At 48.2% G+C, this 13,687-nt stretch overlaps 2 protein-coding genes across 4 annotated transcripts in view; both read right to left on the bottom strand.

Annotated features, from left to right (window-relative positions):
* Positions 1-1,210, bottom strand: part of SLC12A4 (solute carrier family 12 member 4) — a 22,087-nt gene extending 20,877 nt beyond the window's left edge. The window contains exon 1 of one of the 3 annotated variants that reach the window (XR_002125416.1): positions 970-1,210. Coding sequence is in view for 2 of the 3 variants with exons in the window: in XM_019655209.1 (XP_019510754.1) it covers positions 970-1,159 (190 nt within the window). In the remaining variant the exon portion in view is untranslated. The remainder of the gene's footprint in view (positions 1-969) is intronic. The other 2 variants (XM_019655209.1, XM_019655216.1) reach the window with 2 other exon arrangements.
* Positions 1,211-9,314: 8,104 nt separating this feature from the next.
* DPEP3 (dipeptidase 3) lies at positions 9,315-13,431 on the bottom strand. The gene is made up of 10 exons (XM_019653491.1): positions 13,163-13,431; positions 12,701-12,827; positions 12,096-12,225; positions 11,866-12,007; positions 11,543-11,612; positions 11,253-11,429; positions 10,878-10,962; positions 10,259-10,334; positions 9,648-9,783; positions 9,315-9,554 (listed from the first exon to the last, which is right to left on the bottom strand). The coding sequence occupies exons 1-10, from the start codon at positions 13,429-13,431 to the stop codon at positions 9,315-9,317; spliced, it is 1,452 nt and encodes a 483-aa protein (XP_019509036.1).
* Between the last annotated feature and the right edge of the window lie 256 nt (positions 13,432-13,687).

Raw genomic sequence — 13,687 nt, 5'->3', positions numbered from 1 at the left:
AGCACAATTACACATGCATATGCTGCTACACATACAGACGCATGTTCTCAGCAGTGTTCACACTCCAAGAGTGGGCCCTGGCCAGGACAGCCACCTGGGGGGCTCCTGGGGTAGGAGATAGAGAAAGGGGTGTGGGAAGAAGCAGGCACCTGAGAGAAGGGAAGAGGGGTTTGCCTCTAGGCCCAGTTCTAACACCTAGGCTAAGAGTTAGGGTACTGGGGTCTCCAACCCTAGGTTTGAATCCCCTGGGGCAAGTTATATAACTGCTCCGTGTATCAGTTCACTCTTTCCTAAGTGTAACAGGACCTATCTCATAAGGGAAATTGGGAGGATTAAGCAAGTTCATTAACCTAAAGCTCTTACAAGCCTGGTTCCATGTGAGTGCTCCCCAGATGCCAGTGGTACCTACAGATCTCGGCAGAGATCAACACAAGTGAACTCATAGGCAGTTACCCATAGACCCCCTCAGGCAGGCACACCCTACTCTCCTGCCAGTCCGAGTGCAGGGAGGCACAAAGATGGGGGAGGGGAGGGAATTCTCAGGGGCAGAGGCGCAAATGGGTCGGCCAGACGATTAGAGGCTGGAGGCGGTTCACAGAAGGTGAAGGGCCTGGGGGCCCGTGCTGCGACTGTGTACCCAGCTGGGAAGGGCCAGAAATGGGGGCCCGCTGCTATTCACACGTCGGGCGGCCCCACGGCCTGGCCTCCTTCGTCGGCCACGTCTGCAGCCCCCGCCCGTGGCCCGTAAGGGAGGAGCTGGGGCTAGGAGGGCGGCCCGACTGCGGGCGCCGGGGGCCGCGGAAAATCGTGTCTGCGCACGCGGAGCGAGGGAGTGGTGGCGGCGGCTCAGGCTAAGTTATGTTGGGCCCGCATCGACGTGTGTACGCACGGGCCAGGTGTCTGTGAGCGTGGGCCCCGCGTGGCCGGCTCCCCAGTCCCCGCCAAGACACCCTCCGGGCGCGCCCTCACCGTCTGAGTCTTCCCGCTCGGCGCGCTCTCCGTAGTCCACCCAACTGAGTCCCTCGAGGTTGTCATAGTCGCCGCGCCGCGGTCCGTCCACCGGCACCACGGTGAAGTGAGGCATCGCGCGCACCGCTGCCCCAGCCACCGGCCCGGCTGTCTCCGCTGTCCCAGGCCGGCGCGCCCCGCCCGTTCGCATTCTTCCCCGCTGCGCTCACTTCCTCCGTCCGTCCCCCGGGCCGCCCCTCGGAGGCGGGGAGCAGGAGGGACTCGGGCCGGCTCCTCCCCGAGGGGGCTCCGGAGTTATGAAGCCCCTCCGGAGGGAGTACTACTAGCGGCTCCAAGCCCTGGGGAGGGCCCGATACCTGTGTGACTTTGGGTGAGGGGCCACCCTCTCTGCCCCAGATGTGCCTCATTGAATAATGAGGAAATGAGCTTCCAGTTCTTGGGGCTGCCTGAGGACTCTGTGAGGTTGGGCGTGGGGTGCACTGGCTCTGGGCTCTGTCTAGTAAATGCGACATTTGGGACGGAGAAGGGTCAGCAGAGTCGGGCCAGGACCGCAGAGGCCCTCCCTGTCCTGCCCAGGGCCTCTCTTTATTCCTTGGTACCCTCTCGTTTCCATCATCTGTGTCTCCCACCTCTATCCTGCGTTCCTGTAAATCCAATCCCTGTGAAGGTCCCTCCTTTCCCCTCTCCCGTTGCTGCAGTCGCTCTCCTTGGAGGCTCTGGGGATTCCGGCTCCTTCCCCAAAGGCTGCTGCCTCCTAGGTGGGAAGGACACATGCCCGTCTCGCCCCGCCCTCGTTGCCCCTTTGGTATGTTACACCGGATCCTTTCACCAGCTTCTTTCTTCTTAATGTTATCTTTTACTGTCTCACCTCCTGGGGTTCCTTTACCCAAATCGTTTACTTGTTTGCTCTTAACATTTCTCTCACTTTCTATTCTACTGCTTCAGACAACTTATCCAGTTGGCTTTACTTTAACATCTTAATCTTTCTAGGCTGTTTTTTCAGCTGTTTGTTTCTCTATCAGAAAACCCAAGAGCCCATTTACTCGGCTATCTCCATTTTCCTCCTTTTTATGGCTCACAGGACTTTAGAACATCAGAATCAGTGGTACCTTCCCAAATAACCCAGACTGTACCTTCTCCCAGCCTCCAGCTCTGGGGTGGAATCAGGAATCAGAGTCACTGGACCTTGCAGGAGGACCTCTGAGCTGACCAGCATTCTGGCCCCTGCACCACAGACATCCCAGCCAAGTCCTGTCCACTTGACCTCCTGTCCTTGACACCACCTTCAGCTGCCCGTAATAGCAGCTTTCCAAATGGACCTTCCTGCTCTCTCCCCCTGCTCATGGTAGGGCCACCTCTTTTTTTTTTTTTTTAGCTGAGCCATCCTGCCACCCATTGGCAGCTCAGTGGCAGCTCAGCTCGGGCCGGGAATCGAACCGGCGACCGTGTTGCTCAGCGCTCACACTCGAGCGAGCTCTCAACCAACTGAGCCACTCGACCGGCCCTGGGGCCACCTCTTTTGAAGAGAAAGCCCAAGCTCTTCTTTTGGCCCACAAGGCCCTGCTCCATCTGGCCCCTCCAACCTCTCCAGCTGCACCTGTCCCCATCCTCCTCCCAGCCTCAGCCCTTCTGGCCTCTTTCACTTCCTCAAACTCAGGGAGATTTCTGCAAATCACCTGCTATTCACTCTGACAGAATGCCTTTTGACCTTCTGCCCCCACCCTTACTTACCAATCTCCTCAGTATGGAGAAAGTCTCAGCCTGGAGCACCAGCCCTTCCCCAGAAGACTTCTCTGACACACAGCCTGTCATCCCATCTTACCCTCCCCTGGAGTGGGTTCCCCTGGGGCACTTTCCCTTTATAGTATCCACTGCAGGGAGAACTGCGTTGGTGGGGATCTTTTACTAATTTTTTTTGTGCCCACTAGATTGTGGACTTTACAAGGGCAAGACCCTTTTGGTCTTGTCACCTTGGTATCCTTGGTCCCTGACCCCAGGATGCACACTAGGGTGCAGTACAAGCCTTTAACTGGACATGAGTGTCTGGGGTTTGCAATTTGGTCAGACACATGTTCTCGGCAGTGTTCACACTGCTCCCACCCTGCTGCCACATGTGGCCTCTTTCCTCAGGGGTGGGGTCAGGTGCTGTGTGGGGGAGATAGGCCACTACAGTCCAACTGACAACCTTAGACTCTGAGGGACTCTGTAGCTAGGATACAACTTCCCTATACCATTCATTGACCAAGTAGTTCGCACCATCAGGGTACTCACAGGCAAAAATATCCTCATAGGCAAAAAGACATTCGAGGAGTACAGACATTTCAAAAGAAAACATCTATCAGGAAAATTATTAGAGCACATTGATAAAAAATTCAAAATTAAGGGCCGGCCAAGTGGCTAAGTTGGTTAAGAGCTCTCTCAAGAGTGTGAGCTCTGAGCAACAGCGGTTCGAGTCCTGGCCCGAGCTGAGCTGCCAACAGGTGGCAGGATGGCTCAGCAAAACAAACAAACAAACAAACAAACAAAAACAAAAACAAAATTCAAAATTAGCCTAATAAACATATTACAAAAGATAAGGGAGAATATTAGCAATATGAAACAAGAAAATATAAAAGAAGATCAGCAGAAACATAAGGTATGAAAAATATAATTGTTTCAGTGATCTATTGCTACATAACAAATTACCTCAAAACAGTGGCTTAAAACAACAATCAACAAAAACATTTATTTGCTCACAAATCTGCAAGTTGAATAAAGCTCATCTCTACTCCACATGGCATCAGTTGGGGCTGGAGGACTTCCAAGATGACTCACTCACATGACTAGCAAGTTGTTACTGGCTGTAAGCAACGAGCTCTGGAGCTGTGGACCAGAGCACTGCGCCCTCTGCATGTGGACCTGTCCATGCGCTGCATGGCTTCCTCATGGTATAGTGGCTCTAGTCCATAGGTAAACAGCCCAACAAGCAGGTAGTAGAAGCTGACAGTTTCTCTAGGCCTAGGCCTGGAAATTTGACTGGTCAAGCAGTTGCAAAGTCTAGATTCAAGAGGGGGTGGGAAGGCATAGGACCCATCTCTGGATAGAAGTATGAAAGAAATATGGGACCAGGTATTAAAATGACTGTAATAATGTTTGAAACAAAGAACATAATATGTGGTCTAATAGCAGAAAGTTGTAATTGAGAATGAATTAGTAAGTTAGAAAGACCAAATTAAGTAATCCTTCCAAAAAAAAAGAAAGAGAAAACAAAGAAAGAAAACAGAAAAGAGATACAGAGGATAAAAATAGAAATTCTAATATCTGCACAACAGGAGCCCCAGAAAAAAAGAGTAAAATAAAAATGGAGAAGAAGTACGACTTGAATGAACCTTGAAATGTTATGCTAAATGTAAGAAGCCAGACACAAAAGGTTGCATATTGTATGATACTATTTGTAAGAAATATCCAGAATAGGTAAATCCACAGGGATAGAAAACAGTGGTTAGGGGGAACAAAGGGATGGGGAGCAATCACTTAATGGTTATAGAGTTTCCTTTTAGGGTGATTAATATGTTTTGGAACTAGATAGAGGTGGTGGTTGCACAACACTGTGAATGTACTAAATGCCGTTGAATTATTCACTTTAAAATGGTCAGTTTTATGGTACATGAATTTCATTTCAATAAAAAAGAAATTGCTAAAACTATAGGGAGAAACTGATAAATACACCATAACAGTAGAAGATTTCAAAACAACTGTCATGGTTACAAACAGGTCAAGGAAAAAAACAGAAGGATATAATAGATTTTAACACAATTAATGAACTTGACCTAATGGACATGTACACATATATAGTTCTATATCCAACAATTGGAAAATTCCATATTTTTGTCAAGTATACTTGCAACACTTACAAAAATTGATTACTGGTTGTGAGGAATAATACCTCAACACAACTTCTGCTTTCAATCATGATGTCAAATTTACTTTTCTGTGTAAATTAAGTAGAACTGTTGACCAACTGTATAAAACAATGATTTTCAGACATTAGACAATGTATGGTGCAGGACTGTGATCCCAGACAAAAGAGAAATAAATGATGTGAGCCCTATGATTGTACCAGCCTATTCCCTATAGATATTTTCCAAGTCACAGTGTGGGAGTAGGAGGGATGGGGAACTTCAACTCAGAACCAATGGTGTTGCTGAGTTGAGGAGAAAAAGAAAAATCATCATTTGGGAAGACCAAAGCAGCTAGAATTTACAGGGCAGAATACCATAGAAGAGAAAGCTTCACAAAGAGAGAAGCTTGGAGATGTGTAGAGGGTCCCTATGAGTAAGCCAGAGAACTGATGTGTACACACATACGAGGAAGCTATACAAGATCAGAGAAAGAACCACTGGAAAGAAGTGGGCTGAATAATTCTTGGAGCTCATGTGGTTTGTGTTCCTGCCAGCTAGAATGAAAGATCTTTTAACATATGGGACATTAGCTAGACTCCTCAGGAGGGCATTGCCTTAGTAGTCAGGTTAAATTAGCTCTAGATGAAATAATGCTTATCCTGACAAAGCATTGAGATCACTCTGTAGAGGTGAGATAGACCCACCCTTCCCGAAATTTGGTTCATACATCAAGATTAATAAGGCTACATATACCCCAAGAGGATACAGAAATGTTTATTACTCACATAAAGAGGCTTTCTGGGGAGAACAGGATGACCTCCCAAGTCAGTTTGAAAATGGCTTCAGAGAACTGAAAAAGGACACTGACTTAGAACTTATGGATATACAAATAAATAGCCAATAAGCACAGTAAAAGATGCTCCACATCATTAGTCATAAGATAAATGCAAATCAAAACCACAGTGTGAGATTGGTGGGTGAGATACTATTTCACATCCTTTAGGTTAGCTATCACTAAAAAAAATAGAAAATAAGTGCTGGGGAGGATGTGGAGAATTGAAACCTTTGTACATTGCTGTGGTGGGGATGTAAAATGGTGCAGCTGCTAATGAAAACAGTTTGGTGGTTTTGCAAAAAGCTAAACTTAGAATTACCATATGATCCAGCAATTCTATCCTAGGCATAAACCCAAAGGAATTGAAAGCAGGGGCTCAAATAGATACCTGTTTGCCAATGTTCACTGCATAGACAAAAGGTGGAAACAACCTAAGTCTCCATCAACCCATGAATGGATAACAAACTGTGATCTATACGGACAAGGGAATATTATTCAGCCATAAAAAGGAATGAAGTCTGATATATGCTACAACATGGGTGAATCTTGGAGACATTACATTAAATACAATAAGCTGGATGCAAAACGACAAATGTTGTATAATTCTCCTTCTATAAGTTATCTAGAATAGACAAATTCACAGAATTTAAAAATAGAATACAGGCTACAGGGGGCTAAAGCAAGGGAAAATGGGGAGTTATAGCTTAATGATTACAGAGTTTTTGATTGGTATAACAAAAAATTTTGGAAATGGTGGAGATGTTTGCACATTTGTGAATGAAATTAATGCCACTGATTTGTACACTTAAAAATGGTTAAAATGGAAAATTTATTTTATATATTTTTACCACAATTTTAAAAATGTACTATACAATAACCATTGAACTGTACAGTTTGAATGGGTGAATTGTATGGTATATGAATTATATCTCAATAAAACTGTTTAAAAACAAAAAAAACCCATTATATAATTAACCAAATAATTCTAATATTTAGAGGATGGTAGAAGCAGAAGAGAGTAAGCTAGAAAGCCTAAATTTTCAAATTTCTGAGTCTGTAAATAATATCTAAAATTTATGACTAAAGAGCTGGCAGTTATATATATTATTTAGAAATATAGAGGAAAATGCCAGTAAATGCTAACAGTTAAAAGTGTTTAAAGTGGTTGCTGGGAGAACAGAACTGGGTAGTGGGGAGCGTGAGGATGGTGGGGGCAGGAGGTTATTCAAACTATTTGACAGCTTGATATATTATCATAAAGTAAACATCTAAATAACCACCACCCAAGTGAAGGTATTGACATTTCCAGGACCCCAAAAGTCCCTTCATGCCTGAACCAACTGCCACCCTAAACCAACCTGAGTTTGATGATAATCACTTTCTTGTTTTCTTATATAAAGGCACAACCTGAGCATGCATCCTTTTTTTTTTTTAAAGATTTTATTGGGGAATTGGGGGGAGGGTAACAGCGTTGGGGAACCGGGGAAGGGGATCAGACAGGTAGACAAATTGCTGTTTTATTCTTCAGTCTAGTTGTGGAGGACGTCGCTTCACTGGCCCATGTTGGTATGATCATTGTGCTCTTCCCGAGTGAGGCAATCGGTCGCCGGTCGTTGGTCGGCCGCTCACAGCGGCTTCTGGTAGCTCACACCAGCTACCAGCCACTCACGCTGGCTGCCAGCCACTCACATAGCTCACGGCAGCCCACTGCAGCCTATGCCATCGCCGGCGACTCACAGCAGCCCAGCCCCAGGTCAGGCTGTTGTTCACCATCTTAGTTGTAGAGGGCGCAGCGTCACTGGCCCTAATGTGGTATCCAAAACGGGACCCTGCTGCTCAGAGCTGGCATCCCAAGCCAACTCTTAACCAACATGCCACTCGGCCGGCCCTGCGTTTTCATGTTCTTGTTGGCCATCTGGATATCATTTTTCGGAAAGTTTCTATTCAAATGTCTTGTCCACTTTTGTATTAGGTTGTCTGTCTCTGGATACATGTCCTTTGTCAATAATACATGTTAAAAGTTTTTCCCACTCTGTGGCTTGCTTTTTCACTCTTCTTAGCGGTATTTTATGATAAGCTTAAGTTATTAATTTCAATGTAATCCAACTTATCAATAATTTCCTGTGTTAATGCTTTTTATGTCCAGTGTCCCTATGCTGAGATCACAAATATATTTTCCTATGCTACCTCCCAGGAGTTTTATTCTTTTGCCTTTTGCATTTGGATCAACAACATATTCAATTTAATTTAATTTTCTATGTTGTTTTCTGTGTGGTGTGACTTAGGGGTAAAATTTTTAAATTTTTAAATTACAGCTGATATTCAATATTACTTTATATTAGTTTTAGGTATACAGCATAGTGGTTAGCCATTTCTATAATTTACAAAGTGATCCCCCCCGATTAGTCTAGGACCCACCTACTCTTTCATTTTTGTTTTTGTTTTTCCCAAATGGATATCCAATTGTCCCAGTTGGTCCTTATGGGTTCATCCTTGTTCTCCATCTCACATCCAGCTCTCCTTCCTAACTTCTGGCCCAGTTTACCTGTACAAACTTAAGACCCAACCCCAGATGCACAGGTAACAAACAGCCTTGCATAGATTTTACCATTGGTTCCTACATATGCATAAGGTCTAATCCCTATAATAAATTTATCATTTTATATCATTCCTAATGGATCTACTTATCTGATCAAACACTGACTGATACAATACTCTTACAGTGGGAAGACTCACTCTACTAGATATCAAGACGTTTTAAAGTGTTGTAATTAAGACATTGTGGTATTGTTAGTACAATAAACATGTTAGCCCAAATAAATGGAACAGAATTCAAAAATAGACCCACACATATATGGACACGATTTACAACATAGGTGGCACTGTAGTCTCTCTTTCTCCCAATTTCCAGTTCCTATGGAAGGAACTTACATTTGGCTCTGGCCCACTCTTGTAGATTGGGAGAGGAAAGTGGCCAAAGATGGAGGGTCTGCAGTAAGCCAAGCGGTTGGCACTAGTTTCCTTTTTTTAAAGTTTTTTTTTCTTTTTAAGATTTGATTTCCCCCTTCTATTATTAAACAATCAGTTTAACAAAAAAATATCAGAAGACCTTATCTGAAAAATCTAAAATCTTTACAAACTTTCCCTTGATATTACCAAACAAGTTACTGTTTATTCTATAAATGGTATCAGCTTCTTGAAAAAATAAATTTAAACCAACCAGAGAGAGATTGGGAACACACCCACTGTCTAACTCCATGATGGGGTCAACTCTGAAATCCATTCTTTTGTGTTTGTGGGCTCAAGTTTTTAAAGAGCATATAGAGAATTTAATAGAGAATATAGTACAGAGAATATTCTCTTTAATAGAGAATATGTCTCTGACTTCCTGAGATGAGACAAAGCCAGAGGCCAATGGGAACCACTCACCTTGAGCTGCTCGAGCTAGACCACAAGATTCCTTACTACCCAAGAGCCTACTGGGTCCCAACCCCCACTCCCATGTGAAAAAAGGACAGTCAAACCTAGTTCTATGCCCAAAATATTTATTCTTAGCATATGCTATACCTGGATAACTAGGAGGACTTTATGAGACTTTATTAAGGTGATCCTGGGGAACTGCCAGGTCATTAGAGCCATAGGATGAGGACTGAGGAGGTAGCAATAGCCACGAGGCCTAGAACAAGGTATGGGGGTGCTTTTGAGGAACTCTGGAGAACATCATTGGTTGGCCGTTTGGTCACCTCCAGGTGTGTGGCCAGGTGTTCATTCTGAGGCTGTGACACAAGGTGGGAGTGGCAGGACCTGCCCACCTGCCTGTCTGGAAATTCATCCTCCGCAGGGCTATGACCACTGTTTTCATCTCTTACCTGGGGGTGGGAGTGAACAGTCAGTGGCTCCCCCAGTGACCCCTCACCTGCTCAAACCACTGAGCCATCCTTTTGCCCAGCCCAGCATAATACCTGCTCCACTTGTCTGAAGACCCGCAGCAGATTTCCACGAAGGACACCCTGAAGCTCTTCCTCATTCCAACCACGCCTCAACAACTCTTCTATCAGTACTGGGTATGTGGATACATCCTCCAGCTCCTGAGGGAACCTGTGTAGCCACCAGCCAGCCAGCTGTGGGACCTCGGCACTGATCCTAATCTAAGGCTACTGTCCCATTAGCCCCAATCACAAATGGGAAATTGAAGGCCATGTTCTTCAGGCTACTGAATGCAACTGTGGAAGCTCCTTGAAGACTGGGTTTCTCCAGCATCTACCCACCAAGCAGATGATCAGCCCACGACACATCTGCTGAGCTGGGAGTGGAGCTTAGGCTGGGCAGATGAGCTCTGCCTGGGGGGAGGGGAGTATTTAATGAGGGTGATGACTTGGAGTGGCAGTGGGTCCAGTGGGCCACAAAAGGATCAGGGAGAGCCAAGGAAATAGGCCCTGGAAGTGGGGAGATGTCAGGTGGGCTGGAAGACAAAACTCTGTGGTTGAGGTTTGAAGGATGGGAGGATCATGGGATGGGGAATTAGAACTCCCTGCTGTACCCCAGCCCAAGAAAAACCCCAGGGAACACTTACCGGCCAGACCCATCATAATTTCCGCCAATTCCGATGAACTCAGATCCAATGACTGCCCTGATGTGGTCAAAATGATCTAGAGGATGGAGGTTAGTGGTGGGCAGTACTGGGCTGGAGTTAGACCCTGGAACTACCTTGGTCTGGGGAAACTCAGCCCTGGCCAATTCCTCTGCCCACCGCACTCCAGGCCATGGCAGCTGACTCCACAGAGCTCCTGGCCAGCTGGGAGTTCTGAAGTGGCTATAGGCTGGACACTGGACACAGGATGGACCTCGGAGCACAGGATGGACCTCGGACCAAAGACCCTTTGGACTTTTTTCTGCCCAGGAACCACCCTGCCTCTAAGTTCCTTCACAGCCTGGTCGGGGCTCTGCCTGTCCTGTCCAGAGACGTGGGAGTAAAAGTGAAACTCAGAGGCAGAGGCAGTTTCCTCCTCAAACCCATCAGCATTGACTGTGGACCCAGATGGGTGGCAGTGAAGAGCTGTGTCTACTCCCCTGCATTGTTGGGAGGTCTGCCCATTGCCCAACAGGTGTGTTAGACTGCTGGAGATGTCCTGAGGGCCCTGGCAGCCACTGGCCCAAGCTAGAACTGCACAAGGAATTGAAGTGCGGCTCACCTGCCACGGTGGACACATTAGCAAACAGGTTGCACTGCAGCACCCCCATGGACAGCGTCACCATCACAATGCCACCATTCTTCTTCTATAGGGATAAACAAATGGATACTCAGCTTGGCCCTTCTGAACTGATGGCCTGCCACCCGTGCCCTGGGGATGGACCCTGGTAGAACAGTGCTCAGTCCTGGCTCCAGGGGTTGGAAGATGCTTCACCTCTCTGGGTTTGTGGGTTCCTTGAGTTTCAGAGATGGAGGAGGGTTAATCAGCCTTGGGTCCAAGGGAAGTGAGGCCTGGACTGGTAGCTTTGTTCAAGGTCAAGAATATTTGTATGAAGCAAGCTTAGCCCTGGGTTTGAGGGCTCGGGTGGCAGCTTACCAGAAGTTGCAGGATGTCATCGGGAACATTCAGCAAATTGTCGCACACAGCCCTGGCAGCTGAGTGGGAGAAGATCACAGGAGCCCTCGACACCTTCAGGGCTTGCTGCACCAAGGTGTCCGATGCATGGGACAAGTCCACCATCATGCCCAGGCGGTTCATTTCCTCTACCACCTTCTACAGGGACATTTATTTTTTGGGGGGAGGGGAGAGGAGGTTGTCAGGGACACATGCATGTGCACATATCTGTAGGGAATGGGTGGGTTAGGGTAGGAAACAGGAGTCCTCACCTCACCAAAGCTTGTCAACCCGCTGACGTTGGTGTAGAAGTGGTCTTCATACTTGGTGGAACTCTCTGCCCTGCAGTACAGTCAGGGGAGGGCAGTCTAGTGGGCTATACCTTGACCATCGAAGCCCAGGGGCTCTGAAGTCCCTCTATTTGTCCATCTATCCCACCCCCAGAAGAGGTAAGGACCTAGGCCAGCTGCTTTCTGGGAGTGTGAGGACCTGCTGGCAGTCCAGCCTCCCTCTGTGGACCCCTCTGTCCTCAGTTCTCTGGCAGTTTTCCCACCATGCCATGTACCATTCTACCCTGGTCAGGCACTATGCTCACCAGGGCGTGCTGCAGGTGAAGGTGAGTGTCAGGTAGCGTACTCCCAGGACGTAGAAACTGCGCAGCACAGAGAGGCTACTATCTAGTGAGTGACCACCTTCCACGCCAATGAGGCAGGCCAGCTTTTGAGTGCTGTTCAGACCTAGAAGAGGGTGGATAATCAAGTGATCAGGGCCATGGCCAGAACCACCAGAGTGAGCCCCTGACTCTTCCTCCATTTTCCAGCCCACCTTTGGCTGAGGTCACAAGTTCCAGTTCAGAGTAGGAGGCACACATGCGACGAATGAGGTCAATCTGTTCCAGTGTCAGGCGCACGGCATCCTGGTCCTGGGTATGGCATGGGGTGTAGGCTGACCAGAACTAGGAGTAGACCCAGGGGTCCAGAATGAGATCAGAGTGGCATCCAAAGCCCTTGGCCTGCTACTCATCCTCAGCCCCCAAGGTACTCATTTGGGTCAATGGCCCAAGTGAGGCATTGCATGACCCCATGATGACTATTGCCAGCAGCCAAACTGTGGACTCATGACACATCATCATTGCCTGCTGTTCGTCCATGTGCTATGTGAATGCCCCAACCATGTCCTTTGTGGTTGCCGCACCTCCCACACTCACCAGGGATTTTTGTGGTCACTTTCTGTGTGTCTCCACAGAACCTAGGCACCCATGTGGTTGGCCTGTCTTGGCCTCCAACAGCCCCACACTCCACAGCAACCACATGATGACAGATTCCATGTCCATTGATACTTAGTCACCCAGGGGACTGCCTACCCAGGTTTTTGTGGCGCCCACATTTCCCAGCAGCCATGCTGTGGCACCCTGTATGTCCATGTGGTACCTGGGCACCCACAAAGCCATCCCTAAGCTTGTTCAGGCTGGTCTGGCCACGACTGAAGTTGCGCAGGTTAACATCTTGCAGCCTGTTCTTGAACAGATGTCTTAGGAGCTGGGGCAGGTGGTTGTGGCTGAGGGAATCAAGACAAGGTTAGAGTAGGGACACAACCTCAAGTTCAGACAGGACATGTCAACATGCCTGGGCCTGTCCCACCCCCACCTCCTCACCTCACACAGACAATATGGAGACTTCCTGACAATCACCTTGGGGATGGGGGTGTGGGGGGCTTGGGGCGGGTGTTTCACCAGGAACAGGGTAATGGGGGTAAGGGGGCCCATGTTGATAGTGGAGAGAGGGTATCTGGGGTAGTGTGAGGGAGCCTCCTGACTAGCCCTGCATGCTCTGGACCCTCTCTAAGGGGTGAGCTCAATGCCCCCAGCTGACTCCCACGCTGAACCTACGCACCCATCCACAAGTGGGAAGTTCCGCATCAGGGCTTGGACCCGCTCCGGCAGACTTAGGGCACTGGATGTGCCTGGCGTGATTGGAGCACTAGGGATGCCCGGCGTGGTCGGGGCACTGGTGGTTTCCAGCACTGTCAGGGCGCTGGGATCATCCGACGTGGTCTGAGCGCGGGTTACTGGCCATGGCAGCAGCGGCAGCAGAAGCAGTAGGCGAAACAGAGGCCTACGGCGGCAGAGCACACGGGGCCCCTCGAGGCCTGTGGGCTGCATGTTGCGTAGAGCCAGCGGACAGAAGCTGGTCTTGAGGGCCTGAGAGGTGCGGGTGAGGGACAGAGGGAAAGGATGGGGTCCAGACCGTCGATTTAGGTGATTCACTGGCGCGGCCTAGTGAAGAGGGGATTCAGGACGCTGAGACCGACGCCCAGGGATCCGCAACGTAGCTTCACTGCGTAGCCGCTAGGGGGCTGTATGGCTCTCCCTACTCCAACTAGGAGTGCCCCTCGATGGATCAGGACCGCCTCTGCCG

Source organism: Hipposideros armiger, unplaced genomic scaffold, assembly GCF_001890085.2.
Source record: "Hipposideros armiger isolate ML-2016 unplaced genomic scaffold, ASM189008v1 scaffold_9, whole genome shotgun sequence".
NCBI lineage: Eukaryota > Metazoa > Chordata > Mammalia > Chiroptera > Hipposideridae > Hipposideros > Hipposideros armiger.
Note: the sequence above shows the minus strand (reverse complement) of the source record. Positions and strands in the feature narration are given on the sequence as shown.